Source organism: Abramis brama (assembly GCF_963993115.1).
Source record: "Abramis brama genome assembly, chromosome: 3".
Lineage (NCBI taxonomy): Eukaryota > Metazoa > Chordata > Actinopteri > Cypriniformes > Leuciscidae > Abramis > Abramis brama.
Genome location: NC_139965.1, coordinates 409114 through 433522, shown reverse-complemented (window position 1 = coordinate 433522; position 24409 = coordinate 409114). Strand labels below are relative to the sequence as shown.

General features: G+C 43.1%; 1 protein-coding gene across 2 annotated transcripts in view; it reads right to left on the bottom strand.

Moving 5' to 3' along the window:
* Positions 1-24409, bottom strand: part of nrxn2b (neurexin 2b) — a 471382-nt gene that overhangs the window by 319694 nt on the left and 127279 nt on the right. The window contains exon 4 of one of the 2 annotated variants that reach the window (XM_084110063.1): positions 13009-13038. The exons of the other annotated variant lie outside the window; for it this stretch is intronic. Within the exon in view, the coding sequence (XP_083966189.1) occupies positions 13009-13038 (30 nt within the window). The remainder of the gene's footprint in view (positions 1-13008; positions 13039-24409) is intronic. 2 annotated transcript variants of the gene reach the window in all.

Here is a 24409-nt window from a genome sequence, read left to right as displayed (position 1 = left end):
CGGTGTACCTGAATCCATGGAGGGGACACAACTGACAGCTTTCTTTACCAAGATGTTCGAGGAGGTCTTTGGAGGGGTCCTCGATTCGCCTGTGGAGTGTGAACGGGCTCACAGAGCCCTGGCACTTAAACCTCCACCCAACCAGCGGCCAAGACCGGTCATCATTCGTCTCCTCAGGTTCCAGGTAAAGGACAAGATCATCCGCCATGCCCGGACCATGAGGGGTAGGCTGAAATTCCGGGACCATCCCATCCTTGTGTTTGAGGATTATCCCCCAGAAGTTGTGGAGCAGCGGAATGAGTTCAAGGCGGTAATGTCGGAGTTGTACGAGCGAGGGTTCAAGCCAGTCCTGCTGTACCCGGCCAGGCTTTATATCAAGCTGGAGTCGAGAGGTAGGAAACACTTTCCCACGGTAGCTGAGGCTGAAGCCTTCATTGTCTCCTTGCCCTCGCGGAACACCTAAGATCATAGTTTGCCCAAATTCATGCGACGAGGATGGCAGGCCAGTAGGCTACGGCTTACTGTCATTTGAAGTAGAGTTCCTATTTTATTCCGTTTTCCATTGACAGCGGTGATCTGTTTGCCTCTACTTTTGCTGATTACGGGCGACAGTCTCTCTATCATGACTTAATGTTTCCAATAGCCTACTCCCCTTTACGGGAGGCTCAAACCTTGTTTCCAGGCAGGAGGGTGGAGTGGTGAGAGACATTTTGCTTTTCATTTTCAAGAGGCTACTTTTCCTTTTGCGAGTCGGCGCTGATGACTGTGGCGTGGTACAAATTGCTTACACAATGGTTCTAGAATACTTCTTTGTGTGTGTGTTGTGTGTATGTGCGTGTGTTTGGTTGCTCCGAGTGTGTTTGCGGCTACCGCCATGTCAATGTCTCAATGTAATCCCAGAAAACTCCATGATCAATCTGTACTGTTTATATTATGGGTTTTGATGATTTCAATATCGTTGGAGATTCTCAGCACTGCAGTGATATGGGTGGCAATACTACTTGTAATGTTTTTGACCCTGGTAACTTAAAACCATTAAATGATATACAGTGAGGAAAATAAGTATTTGAACACCCTGCTATTTTGCAAGTTCTCCCACTTGGAAATCATGGAGGGGTCTGAAATTGTCATCGTAGGTGCATGTCCACTGTGAGAGACATAATCTAAAAAAAAAAATCCAGAAATCACAATATATGATTTTGTAACTATTTATTTGTATGATACAGCTGCAAATAAGTATTGGAACACCTGTCTATCAGCTAGAATTCTGACCCTCAAAGACCTGTTAGTCTGCCTTTAAAATGTCCACCTCCACTCCATTTATTATCCTAAATTAGATGCACCTGTTTGAGGTCGTTAGCTGCATAAAGACACCTGTCCACCCCATACAATCAGTAAGAATCCAACTACTAACATGGCCAAGACCAAAGAGCTGTCCAAAGACACTAGAGACAAAATTGTACACCTCCACAAGGCTGGAAAGGGCTACGGGGAAATTGCCAAGCAGCTTGGTGAAAAAAGGTCCACTGTTGGAGCAATCATTAGAAAATGGAAGAAGCTAAACATGACTGTCAATCTCCCTCGGACTGGGGCTCCATGCAAGATCTCACCTCGTGGGGTCTCAATGATCCTAAGAAAGGTGAGAAATCAGCCCAGAACTACATGGGAGGAGCTGGTCAATGACCTGAAAAGAGCTGGGACCACTGTTTCCAAGGTTACTGTTGGTAATACACTAAGACGTCATGGTTTGAAATCATGCATGGCACGGAAGGTTCCCCTGCTTAAACCAGCACATGTCAAGGCCCGTCTTAAGTTTGCCAATGACCATTTGGATGATCCAGAGGAGTCATGGGAGAAAGTCATGTGGTCAGATGAGACCAAAATAGAACTTTTTGGTCATAATTCCACTAAACGTGTTTGGAGGAAGAAGAATGATGAGTACCATCCCAAGAACACCATCCCTACTGTGAAGCATGGGGGTGGTAGCATCATGCTTTGGGGGTGTTTTTCTGCACATGGGACAGGGCGACTGCACTGTATTAAGGAGAGGATGACCGGGGCCATGTGCGGGAACAACCTCCTTCCCTCAGTTAGAGCATTGAAGATGGGTCGAGGCTGGGTCTTCCAACATGACAATGACCCGAAGCACACAGCCAGGATAACCAAGGAGTGGCTCTGTAAGAAGCATATCAAGGTTCTGGCGTGGCCTAGCCAGTCTCCAGACCTAAACCCAATAGAGAATCTTTGGAGGGAGCTCAAACTCCGTGTTTCTCAGCGACAGCCCAGAAACCTGACTGATCTAGAGAAGATCTGTGTGGAGGAGTGGGCCAAAATCCCTCCTGCAGTGTGTGCAAACCTGGTGAAAAACTACAGGAAACGTTTGACCTCTGTAATTGCAAACAAAGGCTACTGTACCAAATATTAACATTGATTTTCTCAGGTGTTCAAATACTTATTTGCAGCTGTATCATACAAATAAACAGTTAAAAAATCATACATTGTGATTTCTAGATTATTTTTTTTAGATTATGTAACGAATACGACTCTGGGTAAATATGAATTAGCTCAAGAATATGGGGAATCTTAATATTTATGACTCATGGTCATAATTCATAAGTCGCATGTACATTTATTTTATCAATTATCGAGATTACCTCGTTCTGTAACTGGTCTGACCAACATCTAAGTCGTCCAGCGAGTAGATGTAAGGTCAGTACAGTCAAGAAGGGGTATTCACAAACTCCACTAAAGTTTAGGTTCTGGCCACGAACATTAAACTTTATTGAGTTTATTAATTAAAACTACTGAATGTAGTCTAATATCGAGCTTGTAGCTTAAGATCTTTTGTTTCATTGACTTTAGAATGGTGGGCTTTCAAATACAGAGACAGTGAAAAGTATTTATGAATTTTAATAAATGCAAAACTAGAGATTATATGAGCTACGAATATAAACGTACGTAAAAATACAAAACAATAAAACAAACACACATTTAACCAAACAAGAAAATACGTGATCAGGATAACATGAAATGAAAGAAAGAAAGAAAGAAAGGCAGAGAAGGGGAAAATAATAATTACATACAGAAAACCTAAATTCACGAGACAACCTGGAAAGCAGTTTTATCAACTCAATATACTTGCGATTTTGTCTTTTGTTCGGGTGATGCTGAAACTGGCAGGACAGCGCGGATGGTGTCCTGTTTCTGTTGCGTCTTCAGGTGCCGCGAAGTTTAAAGGCTCACTGGATGTAACATTACCGAGAAAGTTCGTCTTCCGTGCAGAAGAGGCCAGAAATCTTGGTTTCTAAGGCAGCAGACTTTTACATGGCGCGGGGGTTTGTGTCCCAGAGGCCACGGCGAGGCCTGTTCAGCTGGTTGCCATGGAGCTGCGCTACACGTGGATGAGGTCCGGGATGAGAGCGACCGGAGAAGAGAGGAAGTGGAATCAGCGGGGTCGAAGAAGGAAGAGCAGGAATCAGAGAAGAGAGAAGGGAAGCATGATATTTTGAAGGGGCCAAAACTCACGCCCTCTCATGGACGTGGGCCAACCGTCTTTAACAACGGATCGGGCACACCTCCTGACGTTTCGAGATCTATACCCCCCTTCCTCTTAGAAATTGGAACGATAGATTCGTTCGTAACATTAATATCACTGGTATTAATAAAACAATGCATCCTCTGATATGTTGCGTTAAACATTCGAGACCGTTGGGATCTCTGGAACAAGACGATACCATGAATGGCACTGCTATGACATAATGACACACAGATACACGATTATAGTCACATCACATTGATTACAAACCAATAAAGTTATATAGGCATAATGTTTGGGACAAGGGATCATGCACCCATCAAGAAAATACATTTTAAACATTGTACCAAATGATTTTGATCACACGTGGTAGGATCCATGTGTGTTTCTGTGTGTGTGTGTGTGTGTGTGTGTGTGTGTGTGTGACCAGGACTGAGAGTTCACGCTGCCGCTGAACTTTTGCTCTCTTGCCTATGTGTGTGTGTGTGTTTGGTTTGATGAGATCATTAGCCAGCGCATCTGGCCAGACAAAGTCTTGTTGTTTTCTGACGTATAAATCAGTGTTTAAGTGTAAATCAGTGTCTAAGAATATCCCTAGGGGATCTGCGTAATCTCAGACATTGTGGCGCCTTGCGCTCGTGGCTTCCCGTGTAAACTCATACAAGAGGTGTCTATAGACAGCCATCAATGAGTTACTTGAGCTGATAGATGCCATCTGTTGTTTGTAGACAGTTCAAGAAGGACAGAGTTCGTTTGTTGGTAATTTCAGTAATTTAAATATATATAGAGAGAGAGCTGGTAATCTGGCCATCTTCTTTGCGTTACATTCCCCCCTTGAGGAGTTGACGGGCGTGTATGTGCTTAGTCGACTCATCACGGTAGCGATGGTCAGATGGCAGGTGGATCCTGACGATCAAATAGCAGGTGGTTGCTAGGCTGATGACTCAGCTCAAGTGAGGTTGAGGGGGTCGATGTCGTGGGACCCCCCTTTTTCACGGTTCGTAGGAACTCGCCAGACACGGCTTTGTGAGCTTGGCTGTGGTTGCTCACGTCTTGTTGAGTCTGGTACAGGATGAAAGCCAAGACGAGTGTCGGGGCGTGGTTGGTGACCGTGGAGATGCCCCTCACAGTGTTAGACTTCCTGAGTGTGAGTCCTGCCTTGGTAATCAGGAGTCGGGGGTGTTCTCTCTTAATGCGATGCCGGATGCCGGACCTGGTGATGTCCGATTGTGGCTGCTTTCTCGCGAACCACCACAGCATTCTGTCAGAGGAGAGAGAGAGAGAGAGAGAAAGGGAGGAAAAATTTCAGCGACGGATGTCCTTGGTTGGCTAGGACAGTCTTGTTGCTTCGCTGAGGTTGGTATGCCACATGCTTCGATGTCTCATGAGTGGCGTTGGGGCATCATTGTTGGCATAGGAAAGGTCTGTTCATCAGAGGCCCGCATGACCTTTCTTTGTACACAGCGGAGGTGGCGTAAGTGGCTCTGAGGCGTGCAGTGTAGTTGGTAAAGTTTGATTGTGCTGTGTAGTCACTGCAATCGTGATGGTGGTAGGTATGTGGCGCAGACATTGGTCTGGTTGCACAGCTGCAGGTCAGAGATGACCTTGAAGCAGCAGGTGTCAGTGTTCGTTTTCTGTGTCGGTGTCAGACGTGGCTGCACTGTCTTCATCTGTTGTGTAAGAAGACTCTGGCTCACCAGTGTTCTGGGGAGAGAGGTTGCAGTTTCGACGGTCTGGGCTTGGAGTTCTGGACGGCGAGTGATGCTGGTTCCAGAATCTTTCTGAGCGTTCGGTCCGACGCTCTGGATGAGCACCGTCACAGTCGTGCTGCAATCTGCTGTCTGGCTCTGAGCAGTGCTCGGAGACGGAGTAAATTGTGTGCGTTTCTACAGTCTTTTCATCTATAGCCCTTTGCTTGGTGTAAGCCTTGTGGGCTAAGTCTCTGAGTTGTCGAGTAGACATGGTTCGTGGGCAGACGAGCACATCGAGATGTTTACTCACAGTGCTATGCAGATTTCGCAGAAACAACGTTCTGAAAGTCACATCCTCTTCCATACCTGGGGAGTTGGTTGCTCCGAAGAACGTTTGTCGGAGTCGGTCATAATAGGAGTGTGGGTGTTCAAGTCGACCCTGCTTCACGTCAAAGGCCGTGATAAACCCTTGGTCTGATTCTGGGTCAGAGAATTCACGGATCAAAGCTTGTCGCAGTTGCTTGTAATCTGCTTTGACGGGGTCTGGTTGGCGATCCAGAAACTTACGCACATCTCTATTTGCGGTGATTCGTAACAAGTAGAACTTGTCCCAAGCTGTCACGTTAGCGACAGTTTGCAGGTGAAAATCAATGTCTTGAAGGTACGCATAAACACTGTGGTCTCCGGCAAACGTAGGAATGTTTCTGGCCAGCTTGTCAAGGCTTTTGGGAGGAGAGCTGTTGCTGGGGGCCCAATCCGTCTGGAGAGGATTCTGACCCTTTTCAGCTCCGCCCCCTTCAGCTTTTGATGTTTGGCTGACAGGGTTGGGGTGGCTGGCTGGGAGAAACTCTGTGATGTGTGTTTCTCCGTTCCAGACACTCTGCAATCTGTAAGCATGTTTTAGTTCTGCCTGAACAGTGTCAAGTTCATCTTGGAGCTCGTGTCTCTGCTGAGCGAGCTGATGAATTCTAGTCTCTGCTCTCTCAAGGAGGGCTTCAGCCCGTTGGAGCCTTTCGTTGAGTTCTTTTCTGGTTTTTCTCTCCAACTGTTCTCTTTGGTCTGTGTCGAGGTGCAGATCTTGCAGGGCATTTCGAAGTCTTTCTACTTCTTTCTGGAGCTTTGGATCTGTGGCGTCCTCTTCCTCGGTCGGGAAGAGTAGCTGGTCTAGACGGCTCTGTGTGTGTGCTCGGTCCTCCAGGGCCTCTGTGGCCTGGAGCTGTAGTGCGGCTGTCTTTTGCTGCAGGTCGGCGTTGCTCCTTTCGCTGTCCCGGGCCCTGGCGACGAGTTTGAGTGCGAGGTTTCCGAAGATTTTGGACAGCTGCTCGTGGCTGTATGTCTGGGCTGGATCATGGGACTCGAACTGGTCCAGGTCTGTGTCCCGTTGCTCTTGGCTCGAGCGATGTGGGTCCTGGGGCAGCACGGTCTTTGTTATGTCTCTCAGCCATGCCTCAAGGTCGTCCCAGCGGACTGCAGGACAGGGTGAGCTCGACATCTCGGCTTACTGTTGGCGAGAGAAGCACAGCACACACAAAAAGAGACAAAATGCAAGTTTGTTTTAGGGTCAAATGAGCTATACTCATACGGGCTAGGCCGTTTATGAGAATTTCGGGGCTAACTGATGCCGACAGTTAGCGGAGCCAATTTCGTGGGTATGGCTAAACCCACAATAGAGATTTTGACAGGCGGTAGCCTGGGGGGTCGTCTAATGACGCCCGCTTGGATTGTTTACTCTATTATTCAGCTTTCCTGGGGTCTCTCTTAGGTTCTGTATGTACGTGAAATGAGAGAAACAAATCACAACAGAATAGAGAAAGACAGAGTTAGAGGTAGGGAAGAAAAAGGGAAACACAACACAAGGAAGTGAATTGGTCTGCAATGAAATGTCACAAACAATAACACGGAGAGTGTTATATAGTAAAGTAAAAAAAAAAATTAAAGAGGCCTAAGCCTATTAATACTGCTAGAGTTATCGGGACAGGACCTCGAAAGAAGGTGTGTCTTAGAGAGAAAAAGGTGGGCCCAAACACTTAAAATACACCAGGAGGAATATCTAGTATTCTGTGGTTCATAATAAGTGGATGGGTTCTATCAAATTTTAGTTACCTGGGGTGAATAGAGGTCATCCAGGTGGAAACCAGTGATGACGTCTCAATCACCACAGTGCACTGACTGAGTCCTGCCCATAGATACACAATAAGGGATTAAGAGGTTGGACTTAATGTGAATTAAGGCTTTCTGGTTTCATCAAATTGGGTAAATATGTATGCAGGAGTCAGAGGCGAAGGCTTTACTAAAATAGTGATACAACAAAAAGGAAATTGTGATAACTGATGGTGATTTATCAGAATAACCTACCCCCCCCCCCCCCCCCCCCCCCCCCCCCTTTTTGGAGAGACTGGAGAAGAGAGGGAAGAGGAAAAAGAAAATTATCAATGAAATAAAATGTGAATAACAACACAGGCTTGAGACGCAGGCAGAGGAATAGGCCCCGGCAGTGGATTTGTGCCACAAGGGTGAGGGCGTATGTCCTCTCAGTGGTCTACCTGGTGGATTAGACACAATTTTAAATCAAAATTCAAACTAGTTTGAATTGAAATTCAACTAAGCGTGCAAGGAGAGGTCCAAATTATAATAGAAATAAGGAAGGAAAGAAAATTAGAATGATAACAGTGAAGTATCAATAATAATTAAACTGAAATTCAGAATGACTTCCTATAATCCTTACAATAACACTGAAGTTATTAGTATTGATTATAAAAATAATCAAACGAAAAGGGTAGCAATGAGACCCTTCAATGCAGGCTGGGACTATCAATGAACTGAGTGAATCAAGTCTAAGCTTTAATTCGGAAAAGTTTTTTTTTTTCTTAAAGTGTGACAATCAAAAACAGAAAAGAGAATTGTCTAACTCCAAATAATATCAGCATAAGCTAAGCTTTGAATGCAGGTAAGTATTTGAGAGTTCGACCGTTCATTCTATGATCGGGGGAAAAGAAGAGAAAATGAATGCAGAGAGAGAAAAAGAAATTGAAAGCAGGTATTATCTTTTACCGCCAGCAGATGGCGCAATTTTGCTCGCGCAGGCTGACGTCAGTGGGAGGCGACGCTCACGCAGGATGACGTCGGTGGGGCGCGCAATTTGAGAACTGCCACACACACCTAAAGGCTGTTGGTCAGTGTTTCAACAACTGAGACTGGAATTTTTCTTAGAAATCACTATACTTTTGGGCTCATTTTGCGCTCAGTTGTATGCGAAAAATGACGCGAGTTTCACAACATGTGACTAATAGGAATTACACATCTATTAAATTACACATTATACATGAGACGGTTTAGAATAAGGACAGGGATTATCATCTGTTTTAATTCATAAAACTGGTCTCCAATTACACATTATATATGAAACGGTTTACAATAAAAACAGGAATTAGGACTTCTGTTTTAATTAATAGAAACTGTGAGCAAACAGGGATTCGAACATCTATTTACTTAAACTGTGAGTACACAGGGATTAAAACATCTGTGATTACTACAGCTGTGAACAGGTATTATTTTCTTCTGTTCAATTATTAGAAACTGTGAGCAAACAGGCATTAAAACATCTATTTACTTAAGCTGTGAGCACGACAGGCATCAAAACAGCTATGAGCAGGAATTATGCCTCTGCTCATCTCCCATAAACATTAATCAAAATAGCACTTTATGATAATGCATTAGGTGTACAAAATTGGATCGCGACGCCAATTTCTGACCAGGAGTTTATCGTTAACGTATTGTATATAATAAGGCCTATTACGACTGACAAACTGAGTCACTGCTCAGGCCAGATTTACGTCTTCGTCCTAAAAGAGATCCTTCGTCTTCATTTAGTCGGTTTAAATCATATTACATGTACCCACTGCAAAGAGTTTTGCTTCGTCTTTACAGGGACACTGTAATATCATGAACTGCAGATTTTTACAGAGCTGAGCTGGCTTTGTGCCTATACCATCAGCTGGGTGAGTTCGCCTTAGCGACTTACCTCACAATTCAAAACGCGCGTATAGCTTACAATTATTAAACCAATAATACACATTCAACTGAAACTGAATTTTGCCCACCAAAATAAAGTTTGAAACTGCCCTTGGATTCTTCCACCAAACATGTAACGAATACGACTCTGGGTAAATATGAATTAGCTCAAGAATATGGGGAATCTTAATATTTATGACTCATGGTCATAATTCATAAGTCGCATGTACATTTATTTTATCAATTATCGAGATTACCTCGTTCTGTAACTGGTCTGACCAACATCTAAGTCGTCCAGCGAGTAGATGTAAGGTCAGTACAGTCAAGAAGGGGTATTCACAAACTCCACTAAAGTTTAGGTTCTGGCCACGAACATTAAACTTTATTGAGTTTATTAATTAAAACTACTGAATGTAGTCTAATATCGAGCTTGTAGCTTAAGATCTTTTGTTTCATTGACTTTAGAATGGTGGGCTTTCAAATACAGAGACAGTGAAAAGTATTTATGAATTTTAATAAATGCAAAACTAGAGATTATATGAGCTACGAATATAAACGTACGTAAAAATACAAAACAATAAAACAAACACACATTTAACCAAACAAGAAAATACGTGATCAGGATAACATGAAATGAAAGAAAGAAAGAAAGAAAGGCAGAGAAGGGGAAAATAATAATTACATACAGAAAACCTAAATTCACGAGACAACCTGGAAAGCAGTTTTATCAACTCAATATACTTGCGATTTTGTCTTTTGTTCGGGTGATGCTGAAACTGGCAGGACAGCGCGGATGGTGTCCTGTTTCTGTTGCGTCTTCAGGTGCCGCGAAGTTTAAAGGCTCACTGGATGTAACATTACCGAGAAAGTTCGTCTTCCGTGCAGAAGAGGCCAGAAATCTTGGTTTCTAAGGCAGCAGACTTTTACATGGCGCGGGGGTTTGTGTCCCAGAGGCCACGGCGAGGCCTGTTCAGCTGGTTGCCATGGAGCTGCGCTACACGTGGATGAGGTCCGGGATGAGAGCGACCGGAGAAGAGAGGAAGTGGAATCAGCGGGGTCGAAGAAGGAAGAGCAGGAATCAGAGAAGAGAGAAGGGAAGCATGATATTTTGAAGGGGCCAAAACTCACGCCCTCTCATGGACGTGGGCCAACCGTCTTTAACAACGGATCGGGCACACCTCCTGACGTTTCGAGATCTATACCCCCCTTCCTCTTAGAAATTGGAACGATAGATTCGTTCGTAACATTAATATCACTGGTATTAATAAAACAATGCATCCTCTGATATGTTGCGTTAAACATTCGAGACCGTTGGGATCTCTGGAACAAGACGATACCATGAATGGCACTGCTATGACATAATGACACACAGATACACGATTATAGTCACATCACATTGATTACAAACCAATAAAGTTATATAGGCATAATGTTTGGGACAAGGGATCATGCACCCATCAAGAAAATACATTTTAAACATTGTACCAAATGATTTTGATCACACGTGGTAGGATCCATGTGTGTTTCTGTGTGTGTGTGTGTGTGTGTGTGTGTGTGTGACCAGGACTGAGAGTTCACGCTGCCGCTGAACTTTTGCTCTCTTGCCTATGTGTGTGTGTGTGTTTGGTTTGATGAGATCATTAGCCAGCGCATCTGGCCAGACAAAGTCTTGTTGTTTTCTGACGTATAAATCAGTGTTTAAGTGTAAATCAGTGTCTAAGAATATCCCTAGGGGATCTGCGTAATCTCAGACATTGTGGCGCCTTGCGCTCGTGGCTTCCCGTGTAAACTCATACAAGAGGTGTCTATAGACAGCCATCAATGAGTTACTTGAGCTGATAGATGCCATCTGTTGTTTGTAGACAGTTCAAGAAGGACAGAGTTCGTTTGTTGGTAATTTCAGTAATTTAAATATATATAGAGAGAGAGCTGGTAATCTGGCCATCTTCTTTGCGTTACAATTATGTCTCTCACAGTGGACATGCACCTACGATGACAATTTCAGACCCCTCCATGATTTCTAAGTGGGAGAACTTGCAAAATAGCAGGGTGTTCAAATACTTATTTTCCTCACTGTATATAATTATTCACTGTTACATTTAAACATCAGAAGCCTAAACAAACATCATTCTGATTTAGCCTCCCTATTGTCTAACTCAAGCTGTCATTTTGATGTTATTGGGTGTAGTGAAACCTGGCTTAATGACTTTTCAAATGCAGATTTACTTAACCTCGATGGGTACGATCTACACATTAAGAACAGACCAAATAGAACAGGTGGAGGGGTCTGCCTTTATGTTAAGAGCAGTCTCCAAGTAAATACCTGTGATTTTTATTTGGAGGATGACCACTGTGAGTCTTTATTCATTGAGATGAACAATTATGACAAAACATTTATTGTCGGTGTACTCTATCGCCCACCAGACTCTGCTCTTGACATATGACTTGCTGTAAACTGGAAGATCTATTGTGAGACAGCAATCGCGGCCATCAGATGAAGGCCGGAAAAGGGCCGCATCCAGGAAAACACACAGACGGAACGACATCTTTAAAAAGACACTCGCCGCCTGTGCTTGCTCTTTTTTTTTTTTTTTAGGGAAATCTGCTGTTTTGTGCCGAGGAGAGGATCGCTGCACTTAACTGTGCAAATTCTCCATTTCTGAATGGCAAAATATTTCTGAATGTGCCCTTTCACCGGCAAGAAAGATCTCCTCTCATACACACGCTCTTTTAGATCAGGATGAATGCACTTTTGATCAAGAGCAAGCACTTTTGATCAGTAATTTTTACAAGTTCAGTGAGGAAAAACACAGACGGGATTAAAATTACAAAGTGTGTCTGTGAAACACAAATCAATCTCCAGGGAAAAGTAGTGCTTTCAAAACTGGGCTGAAATTCAAAAGCAGGAGCGTTGGACGACAAACACCATCACATCTCGCTTCCATCACTTTGATTACCAGTATTAACGTGACCAACCCAAAGCAGAAAACTGAGTGAAAACACACTGATGTGAGAGAAGAAACAGTTCTGAGAGGTAGATCAGTTAAATAACGAGTGTCATTGAGCTCAAAACAAATGAAACAACAACCAGTTGAGACCAAACATAGAGGCCTTTCAAATGTGTGACAGACAGACAGTAAAATAAACTAGTCCTCATGAATAAACTACACAGAGATAGTTCAGTCAAAAAACATCATTCTGTCATCATTTACTGTCCTTTGTGTTGTTCTAAAAACCTGTATGACTTTTTGATATTTTTATGAACATCGGGAACAAAACAACACAGACATTCAGTGAATGATATCTCCCAGAAATGAACGTCATACGGGTTTGAACAATGATGACAGAACGGTCGTTTCAGTTAAACAGATGAGAAAATGCTTGAGTCAATAACTAGTGATGTAAAACAGACAGACTGGTTATATTACTGCATCAGAAAACCACTCAGATCAATCAATCAACGCTGAGGAACAGAGCAGATCTAACACTAAACGAGTGAATAATTGCCAAACAATGAGAATGACCACAGAACGAGAGTCTGTGCATTCTGAACACAAGCATTTCATCATGTCAACCCCAGCGAGAGCGAGACAGAAGAGCGTTACCTGTGTCTGGGAGGTCAGAGGTCAGAGGTCTTCAGACAGCCGTACAGTAAGATGAGAGGGGGACATACAGTAAGGGTGAGAGAGAGAGAGAGAGAGAGAGAGAGAGAGAGACCCACAGATCTGATTCCTCACTAAACAAAAGAATGGAAAACGGAATGAACCATACCTTGGCTGTTTAACGTCAGGTGCGCCAGACCTTGAAGGAAAGAACAGAAACAAAAGAAAGAAATGAAAAAAGAAGAAGGTCATAAAAAGGCACGGGAAGAAATCAAGCATTGTCACAAGGTTGGACTGCAGTTTGTGACAGACATCCCGGGGCACGCGTGGATGTCAAAGATCAACTCAAAGCAAAACGGGAAAAGAAAGAAGAGAGAGAGAGAGAGAGAGAGAGAAAGAGAGAGAGAAAGAGGAAATAAAGTCTGAACCAAACAAACAAACGAACGAACGAACGAGTGAACGCTTCTTGAGTGAGGTGGGGATTGGAAAAAAAAGCATTTCATTCAGTGCAACCCCCGAAGGCCATTGCTCGCTCAAATGCTTTTTTCCCCTCTGGTCTTATGGAAACACACACACACACAACTGTTTGGCAGAGTTCAAGAGCATCTCGTCTGCTCTCATCTGAAGCATTCATCTACAACCGCTCCGTTCCGACTCAAACACATCATTATACGGGCTAAACAGCTCGGTCAGCGCTAACTCACCAGCAGACCGGCTCACAACTTCACCAGAGCCCTTCTGACTGGACCACTGATGTTATCCTCAAACACATCTACTCAAACATATCATAATACGGGCTAAACAGCTCGGCCAGCGCTAACCCACCAGTGGACCGGCTCACGGCTTCACCAGAGCCCTTCTGACTGGACCACTGATGTTATCCTCAAACACATCTACTCAAACACATCATTATACGGGCTAAACAGCTCGGCCAGCGCTAACCCACCAGTGGACCGGCTCACGGCTTCACCAGAGCCCTTCTGACTGGACCACTGATGTAGTCCTCAAACACATCTACTCAAACACATCATTATACGGGCTAAACAGCTCGGCCAGCGCTAACCCACCAGTGGACCGGCTCACGGCTTCACCAGAGCCCTTCTGACTGGACCACTGATGTAGTCCTCAAACACATCTACTCAAACATATCATTATACAGGCTAAACAGCTCGGCCAGCGCTAACCCACCAGTGGACCGGCTCACGGCTTCACCAGAGCCCTTCTGACTGGACCACTGATGTAGTCCTCAAACACATCTACTCAAACACATCATTATACGGGCTAAACAGCTTGGCCAGCGCTAACCCACCAGTGGACCGGCTCACGGCTTCACCAGAGCCCTTCTGACTGGACCACTGATGTTATCCTCAAACACATCTACTCAAACACTTCAGTTTCAGCGGAAATAAAATATAAACATTAGATAAAAAACGTAAACTGAATGAAAATTACAAATCCTACCTTGGCAACTAATTGAAATAAGTTCATGTTAGAAGACTAACATAAAGACTAACCAAAGGCAAATAAATAAAAACTAAAACTCAAATAACAATAAAAATAAATTAAGCCTAAATAGTAACATTTCAAAAAGAACAAAAATTTATAAAAAATAACAAAAGCACAAAACACAATTTGCAACAGTTTGCACAAGGTTACATTAGTTAACAAAGAAGTACTTCAAAAGCATTTAATGTAATTTTACTAATACATGATTGAAATCAAAAGTTGTATCTGAGCTGACATGAATTAACAATGAATGGTTATATTTCTAATAAACAATGCATTAACTAAAATTAACTAATGGACCTTGTTGTAATGTGTTAGCACAAATTATTAAAAAAATAATGAAAAAATATAAAAATAAAAGCTAGTTCAAAATATTAATAAAAACGATGATTGTTTATTAATGATAGTAAAATAACACTGGCCCAATGCAAACACGGCAGCGCAGGACTTATTCTAGTTTTATTCCAGACTCGACACCAAAACTGTTTACATATAAATGTGATCATATGATGTTTTTTGAGGATGTCCATGTTGACATCCTCCTCATTTACTATCACACATCAACAACCTTTTAAAGCAGTGTTGTACTTCTTTTCCTCCTCGAGATCCATTCTTGAGTCGCGACCCACCTGATGATTCGTGTGAATCCAGCAAACTGGAGATGAAGTCATGAACACGTCTTCTGCAACACAAAAGGGTTTTTACATTCAACAGCTCCAGAGACGCAAGACACATCCGGTGTTCCAGACACTCACTGCATTAAGGAGAGATTACATCCAAGAGCCAATATTTCACCAGCTCTCTTCTACTCAACATACAGTACATGTCAAAAGTAACACGCTACTGTCGCCCACAAACCCTCGACGCGCCGACACACGGACAGAAACGGCATGTGCTGAAACCCAGCGGGTCGAGAAGAGCTGAGAAGATCCTTCTCCGTTGGAGAAGAGCTTTTAGCAGAGAGGTGTTGATTAACACAAGCACAAGAGAATCACACTGAAGATCAGAAAACACAGAACACACACACACACACACACAAGCAGATTCGGAGCGGATCTTCTGTCGGATAACATCTCCAAAATGTTGAATACCTTTTGACTAGTAACCAAAAGTCCAAATCATAGTCTCTGCTGCACCAATTTAACTGATATAAATTCTAGTGTAGAACATTGCATAGAAACTGTGTCTATTCCTCGTTTAGTGAGATCAAATAATAATTCTACTGCAGGATCTAGGAAAAATCTAATTGTTATTAAAACAGAAAATGTTGTTATTAGTAAACAAAAACAATTTCTAAAGCTAGGTCTTCTAAACATTAGATCACTCACACCTAAGGAAGTTATTGTAAATGAAATAGTCACAGATAATAGCTTCGATGTACTTTGCCTTACTGAAACCTGGCTTAAACCAAATGATTATTTCGGTCTAAATGAGTCTACTCCACCAGGATACTCCTATATGCATGAGCCCCGTCTGATTGGTCGTGGCGGCAGTGTTGCAACAATCTATAGAGATATTCTCAATGTTACTCAGAAAACGGGTTATAAGTTTATTTCGTTTGAAGTACTTCGTAACTAAATGTTACGCTCTTAGATGTTAGAAAAACTTCCCTATTATCTCTAGCCTTGGCTACCGTATATAGACCGCCTGGGCCTTACGCTGATTTCCTAAAAGAGTTTGCAGATTTTCTCTCAGACCTATTAGTCAATGTAGATAAAGCATTAATTGTTGGAGATTTTAACATACACGTAGATAATTCAAATGATGCGTTAGGGGCTGCGTTTACAGATTTATTAAACTCCTTTGGGGTCAAGCAAAACGTTACCGGACCAACTCATCGTTTTAATCATACACTCGATTCATGGAACCGATCCAACCGATATAGATATAATTCCACAAAGTGATGATGTCACTGACCATTACATGGTAACTTGCATATTACGTACTGCTGTAATATATCATGCTGCGCCGCGTTATCGATCAGGCAGAACAATCCTTCCATCCACCTTAGATAATTTTTCAAATTGCTTATCTGATCTGTCTCAGCTGCTCAGTGAACCCAAACAAACAGATGAACTAGAGGAATTAACTAGCACTATGAGCACCATTCTCTCTGGAACATTGGATATTGTTGCACCCATTAGATTAAAAAAGGTCAGAGAGAAAAGTAAAGCACCATGGTACAACAATACTACGCATGTTCTAAAGAGAGAAACCCGTAATTTAGAGCGTAAATGGAAACAAACTAATTTAGAGGTCTTTAGAATCGCGTGGAAAGACAGTATGTCACGTTATAAAAAGGCCCTTAAAGCGGCCAGGGCTGAGCACCTCCGCAAACTAATAGAAAACAACCAAACAATCCTAGGTTTTTATTTAGCACCGTGGCTAGACTAACAAATAAACAGATGTCACCTGAACAAAATATTCCGTTACAGTTTAGTAGTAATGATTTCATGAAGTTCTTCACTGAGAAAATAGAAAACATTAGAACCACAATTGTAAACGTTCAATCCTCAATCGTGCCTTATAATTCAGCCTCAATTATCACCCCGCAAGAACAATTACAGTGCTTTACAACTATAGAACAAAAAGAGTTAAATAAACTTATCACTTCATCTAAAACAACAACATGTTTATTAGATCCTATACCCACTAAACTACTGAAAGAAGTGTTACCTGTAGTGGAAGAGCCTCTCAATATTATTAACTCATCTTTATCTTTAGGTCATGTTCCAAGAACATTTAAACTGGCAGTTATAAAACCTCTCATTAAGAAACCACAATTAGACCCACATAATCTAGCAAATTATAGACCCATTTCAAATCTTCCTTTTATGTCTAAAACACTAGAAAAAGTTGTGTCCGCCCAACTGGGCTCAAGATGACATCTATGAAAAGTTTCAGTCTGGATTCAGACCGCATCATAGCACTGAAACTGCGCTCGTTAAAATCACAAATGATTTAATTTTAGCTTCTGACCAAGGCTGTATCTCAATACTAGTTTTACTTGATCTAAGTGCTGCGTTCGATACTATAGATCACACAATACTCTTAGATCGACTACAAAATTATACTGGTGTTCAAGGACAAGCATTAAGCTGGTTCAGATCATACTTATCTGACCGCTACCATTTCGTCTATTTAAATGGAGAAAAATCGATCATAACTCCAGTAAATTATGGAGTGCCGCAGGGATCTGTGTTAGGCCCTCTGTTATTCTCAATATATATGCTGCCACTTGGAAATATTATAAGGAAACATGAATTAGTTTCCATTGTTATGCTGATGACACTCAAATCTATATTTCATCATGGCCAGATGAAAACGCTAAATTATCCAAATTGACAGAGTGTGTTAAAGATATAAAAGATTGGATGACGCCCAATTTTCTTTTATTAAATCCAGACAAGACAGAGGTATTACTTATCGGTTCAAAAAACCGCCCACAAAACCTCTCACACTAAAACTTTAACATAGTAGGATGTCCTGTTACTTTATCCTCTACAGTAAAAGACCTGGGTGTTATACTAGACTGCAACCTGTCTTTTGAAAATCATATTTCATATGTTACAAGAACAGCCTTTTTCCACCTTAGAAACATTGCTAAGCTATGTAACATGCTATCAGTTTCTGATGCAGAAAAGTTAGTTCATGCATTCATGACCTCAAGACTAGATTACTGTAATGCTTTATTAGCCGGTTGTCCTGCATCCTCAATAAACAAGCTACAGTTAGTCCAAAATGCCGCCGCTAGAGTTCTTACTAGATCAAGAAAATATGATCATATAACACCAATTTTATCATCACTACATTGGTTACCTATAAAGTTCCGTATTAATTACAAGGTATTGCTACTGACTTATAAAGCCCTAAATGGCTTAGCTCCAATCTATTTAACGGATCTTCTATCGCCCTATAATCCATCGCGCTCTTTAAGATCAATAAATTCGAGGCTTTTGGTCATACCTAGGATATGTAGGTCCACCAAAGGAGGGAGAGCATTTTCACATTTAGCTCCAAAACTCTGGAATAGTCTTCCTGATACTGTTCGTTGCTCAGACTTGCTCTCCCAGTTTAAAACTAGATTAAAGATGCATCTCTTCAGCCAGGCATTCATATAATACTTTTAATATTACAGTTAAATCCGGCCTCTAGTTCATAAACGCCAGAGGAGAACTGGCCCCCAACTGAGCCTGGGTTCTCCCAAGGTTTTTTTTTTCTCCATTAGGTCACCTGATGGAGTTTTTCGGTTCCTTGCCACTGTTGCCTTTGGCTTGCTCAGTTGGGGATATTTGGGGATATTTAATTTAATTAATCAATCAACAATACTATTGATCAGCATTACCAAACGTGGACGTTTTCCACTAGAAACAAACATTGATGTATTATTTTTATTTAATACTGTGAAGCTGCTTTGATACAATCTGTATTGTGAAAAGCGCTATATAAATAAACTTGACTTGACTTGACTTACATACACACACACACACACACACACACACACACACTGCCAAAGCAGAACTTCCTCTTCCAGTACAAATCTGACAACCTGCCTTTGATATCTATCTATCTATCTATCTATCTATCTATCTATCAACCTTTAAGGATTTTTAAGCATTTTTCAAAAGACAAAATGCTCCCTTTTGTTGTTAAGCACCAGTCGATCAGAAAATATGAATTTTTAAATAATTTCAAATCTACATTACATTCACATTCATACAGTAGTTCTGTATCGGGTTTGATATGACACTCAGTTCAGTCCAGAGCGAAGCATTACTCAAAACTCTCTCATTATTTCAAACTCTATGAAGAAGATTCTTCTATGAAACACACATATGGAATATAGTGCACACCATGAATGGACTAATTATATGTTTTGTTTTTGTTTTTTGCACAGAAAAAGTAAATCGCTGTTTAGCACATCAAGGAAACCATCTTTTCTTTTACATTATATCTTGTGTTTCTAAACCTGGCTAATTAGTTATGAGCCTAATGAGCAAAATCAGAGACATAATGAATTTATGTTCGAAAGCAAACTGCTCTGGAAAACAAGAATGAAGAGAGTAGATCTCAACACTCTTCTGTCTTTAAGATGATTAACTTGTGTAGTCAAACCTGACCATTGCTGAAGTGAATATTGCCAATAGTTTTGGGACGTCTGCCTTTACATGAACTTTAATGACATCGCATTCCTGATCTGTAGGGTTTAATATGGAGTTGCTCCACCCTTTGCATCTATAATAGCTTCAGCTCTTCTGGGAAGGCTTTCCACAAGGTTTAGGAGTGTGTTTATGGGAATGTTCGCCCATTCTTCTAGAAGCGCATTAGTGAGGTCCGGCACTGATGTTGGACGAGAAGCTCTTAGTCTCGCTCTAGTTCATACCAAAGCTGTTCTATGGGGTTGAGGTCAGGACTATCAGCCATGGAAACCCACTCCATGAAGCTCTATGCCCTGTTCCTGAGCTGATCTGAAGGCCACAGAAGGCTGGAGGTCTGGAGCTGTTGACTGCAGAGAGTTGGAGACCTACTGATGTTGAGCTGATCTGAAGGCCACAGAAGGATGGAGGTCTGGAGCTGTTGACTGCAGAGAGTTGGAGACGCACTATTCCTGAGCTGATCTGAAGGCCACAGAAGGCTGGAGGTCTGGAGCTGTTGACTGCAGAGAGTTGGAGACCTACTGATGTTGAGCTGATCTGAAGGCCACAGAAGGCTGGAGGTCTGGAGCTGCTGACTGCAGAGAGTTGGAGACGCACTGATGTTGAGCTGATCTGAAGGCCACAGAAGGATGGAGGTCTGGAGCTGTTGACTGCAGAGAGTTGAAGATGCACTGATGTTGAGCTGATCTGAAGGCCACAGAAGGATGGAGGTCTGGAGCTGTTGACTGCAGAGAGTTGGAAACGCACTGTTCCTGAGCTGATCTGAAGGCCACAGAAGGCTGGAGATCTGGAGCTGTTGACTGCAGAGAGTTGGAGATGCACTGATGTTGAGCTGATCTGAAGGCCACAGAAGGATGGAGGTCTGGAGCTGTTGACTGCAGAGAGTTGAAGATGCACTGATGTTGAGCTGATCTGAAGGCCACAGAAGGATGGAGGTCTGGAGCTGTTGACTGCAGAGAATTGGAGACGCACTGATGTTAGCTGATCTGAAGGCCACAGAAGGCTGGAGGTCAGGAGCTGTTGACTGCAGAGAGTTGGAGACGCACTGATGTTGAGCTGATCTGAAGGCCACAGAAGGCTGGAGGTCTGGAGCTGTTGACTGCAGAGAGTTGGAGACGCACTGATGTTGAGCTGATCTGAAGGCCACAGAAGTCTGGAGGTCTGGAGCTGTTGACTGCAGAGAGTTGGAGACGCCCTGTTCCTGAGCTGATCTGAAGGCCACAAACGTCTGGAGGTCTGGAGCTGTTGACTGCAGAGAATTGGAGACGCCCTGTTCCTGAGCTGATCTGAAGGCCACAAACGTCTGGAGGTCTGGAGCTGTTGACTGCAGAGAATTGGAGACGCCCTGTTCCTGAGCTGATCTGAAGACCACAAAAAGGCTGGAGGTCTGGAGCTGTTGACTGCAGAGAGTTGGAGACGCACTGTTCCTGAGCTGATCTGAAGGTCACAAAAAGGCTGGAGGTCTGGAGCTGTTGACTGTAGCGAGTTGGAGACGCACTGTTCCTGAGCTGATCTGAAGGTCACAAATGTCTGGAGGTCTGGAGCTGTTGACTGTAGAGAGTTGGAAACGCACTGTTCCTGAGCTGATCTGAAGGCCACAAAAAGGCTGGAGGTCTGGAGCTGTTGACTGTAGAGAGTTGGAGACGCACTGTTCATGAGCTGATCTGAAGGCCACAGAAGGCTGGAGGTCTGGAGCTGTTGACTGTAGAGAGTTGGAGACGCACTGTTCCTGAGCTGATCTGAAGGCCACAGAAGGATGGAGGTCTGGAGCTGTTGACTGTAGAGAGTTGGAGACGCACTGTTCCTGAGCTGATCTGAAGGCCACAGAAGGCTGGAGGTCTGGAGCTGTTGACTGTAGAGAGTTGGAGACGCACTGTTCATGAGCTGATCTGAAGGCCACAGAAGGCTGGAGGTCTGGAGCTGTTGACTGCAGAGAGTTGGAGACGCACTGTTCATGAGCTGATCTGAAGGCCACAGAAGGCTGGAGGTCTGGAGCTGTTGACTGCAGAGTAGGGGTGTGCAAAGCAGCCGGTATTTGTATCTGTATTTGTATTTGTTGAGGGGGGAAAAGTATTTGTATTTGTATTTGTATTCGAGTAAAATTCAAAATAGGTGTAAAAATCCAGTTTTTTTGCGTTACACTTCTAATTTACGTTATAGTGCAAGTATTCTTTAATTATATCCATTATAATAATTATGGATATGCAATATTGGTTGATGTTTTTCCATAAATCCAGCAATGAACATGTAACAAGGAATGTCATTGAAAAGAAAATAACATAACAACCATTACCTATGTTAACGTTACTCTGTCAACAGCCTATTGTCTAAATTACCGAGCTAACAGAGCTACTAGTGTTGTCACGGTACCAAAATTTCAGTATTCGGTACCAATACCAGTGAAAATCCACGGTTCTCGGTACCAATTTCGGTATCAAAGCTTAATTTAGATTAAATTTAGATATATTAAAGTTTATATCACGGTTACAAAGATAGAAACTGTAGTATTATTTTATTATCTACATTAGATAAAATGACCTAACAATAAATAAGTTATATACTGTCGCAATTATTCTCCTTGGGGTTAATTTTTAAAATACATTTTTAAAATCGAAAGTTAACATTATTTATGTTAACATTATTTAATGCACAATGAATGAAGTGAACAAACATGACCAGTGTGTTTGTATTAAATAACATTCACAAACATTAATTGATGTTGTAAAAATATATTGTTCACTCAATGTGTTGTTGTAGATAACGCATTAAGTAATGTTAATGAATGGTATCTTATTGTAGTGTTACCAAACTATACAGGAGATAAAACGTGTTTTATTTGACTTGACTGTACTTTTATTTAATCCAAAACTGCATTCATATTTAATTTTAAAAGGGCTTTTTAAACCTGCTAAGATTTATCCAGCCAAGAATAAGCCTAGAACTGCTTTTCTGACAGACTGATATTAATGACGGCTTTTTATTTAATTTCTCATCTCCATAAATATATCTAAAGCTAATGCAAGGGCTAGAAAGTTTGCACCGCTTTCTCCTTTCCACAAGCTCTCTCGTGGCGTCTGTCGTTGCTATGCAACCGTCGACATAGACGCGCCTGGAAAAACACGCGCCTACATTTGAAATCTGCACGCGCAGAAAACGCGCTATGTGAACGGCCCCTTATGACAACGTGACATTAGCCTAATCCAAAATATTTCTTTTCTTATCAACAAGTGGATTTACAGCCACCACATCAGCAGCACCGCCGGTCGCCATGTCTCATGAGGAAACGCAGCTTTTGATATAAAGTTTTTCTTGTTCCCGAATACAAATATTTTTAAAGTATTTGTTCGAAATAAGTATTCGGAAAAAACACATTATTTGTGCCTTTCCGAATACCGTATTCGGGTTCGGCTCCACCCCTACTGCAGAGAGTTGGAGACGCCCTGTTCCTGAGCTGATCTGAAGGCCACAGAAGGCTGGAGGTCTGGAGCTGTTGACTGCAGAGAGTTGGAGATGCACTGATGTTGAGCTGATCTGAAGGCCACAGAAGGCTGGAGGTCTGGAGCTGTTGACTGCAGAGAGTTGGAGATGCCCTGTTCCTGAGCTGATCTGAAGGCCACAGAAGGCTGGAGGTCTGGAGCTGTTGACTGCAGAGAGTTGGAGATGCACTGATGTTGAGCTGATCTGAAGGCCACAGAAGGATGGAGGTCTGGAGCTGTTGACTGTAGAGAGTTGGAGACGCACTATTCCTGAGCTGATCTGAAGGCCACAGAAGGATGGAGGTCTGGAGCTGTTGACTGCAGAGAGTTGGAGACGCCCTGTTCCTGAGCTGATCTGAAGGCCACAGAAGGCTGGAGGTCTGGAGCTGTTGACTGCAGAGAGTTGGAGACGCACTATTCCTGAGCTGATCTGAAGGCCACAGAAGGCTGGAGGTCTGGAGCTGTTGACTGCAGAGAGTTGGAGATGCACTGATGTTGAGCTGATCTGAAGGCCACAGAAGGATGGAGGTCTGGAGCTGTTGACTGTAGAGAGTTGGAGACGCCCTGTTCCTGAGCTGATCTGAAGGCCACAGAAGGCTGGAGGTCTGGAGCTGTTGACTGCAGAGAGTTGGAGACGCCCTGTTCCTGAGCTGATCTGAAGGCCACAGAAGGCTGGAGGTCTGGAGCTGTTGACTGCAGAGAGTTGGAGATGCACTGATGTTGAGCTGATCTGAAGGCCACAGAAGGCTGGAGGTCTGGAGCTGTTGACTGCAGAGAGTTGGAGGCGCCCTGTTCCTGAGCTGATCTGAAGGCCACAGAAGGCTGGAGGTCTGGAGCTGTTGACTGCAGAGAGTTGGAGACGCACTATTCCTGAGCTGATCTGAAGGCCACAGAAGGCTGGAGGTCTGGAGCTGTTGACTGTAGAGAGTTGGAGACGCACTATTCCTGAGCTGATCTGAAGGCCACAGAAGGCTGGAGGTCTGGAGCTGTTGACTGTAGAGAGTTGGAGACGCACTATTCCTGAGCTGATCTGAAGGCCACAGAAGGCTGGAGGTCTGGAGCTGTTGACTGTAGAGAGTTGGAGACGCACTATTCCTGAGCTGATCTGAAGGCCACAGAAGGCTGGAGGTCTGGAGCTGTTGACTGCAGAGAGTTGGAGACGCACTATTCCTGAGCTGATCTGAAGGCCACAGAAGGCTGGAGGTCTGGAGCTGTTGACTGCAGAGAGTTGGAGACGCACTATTCCTGAGCTGATCTGAAGGCCACAGAAGGATGGAGGTCTGGAGCTGTTGACTGCAGAGAGTTGGAGACGCACTATTCCTGAGCTGATCTGAAGGCCACAGAAGGCTGGAGGTCTGGAGCTGTTGACTGCAGAGAGTTGGAGATGCCCTGTTCCTGAGCTGATCTGAAGGCCACAGAAGGCTGGAGGTCT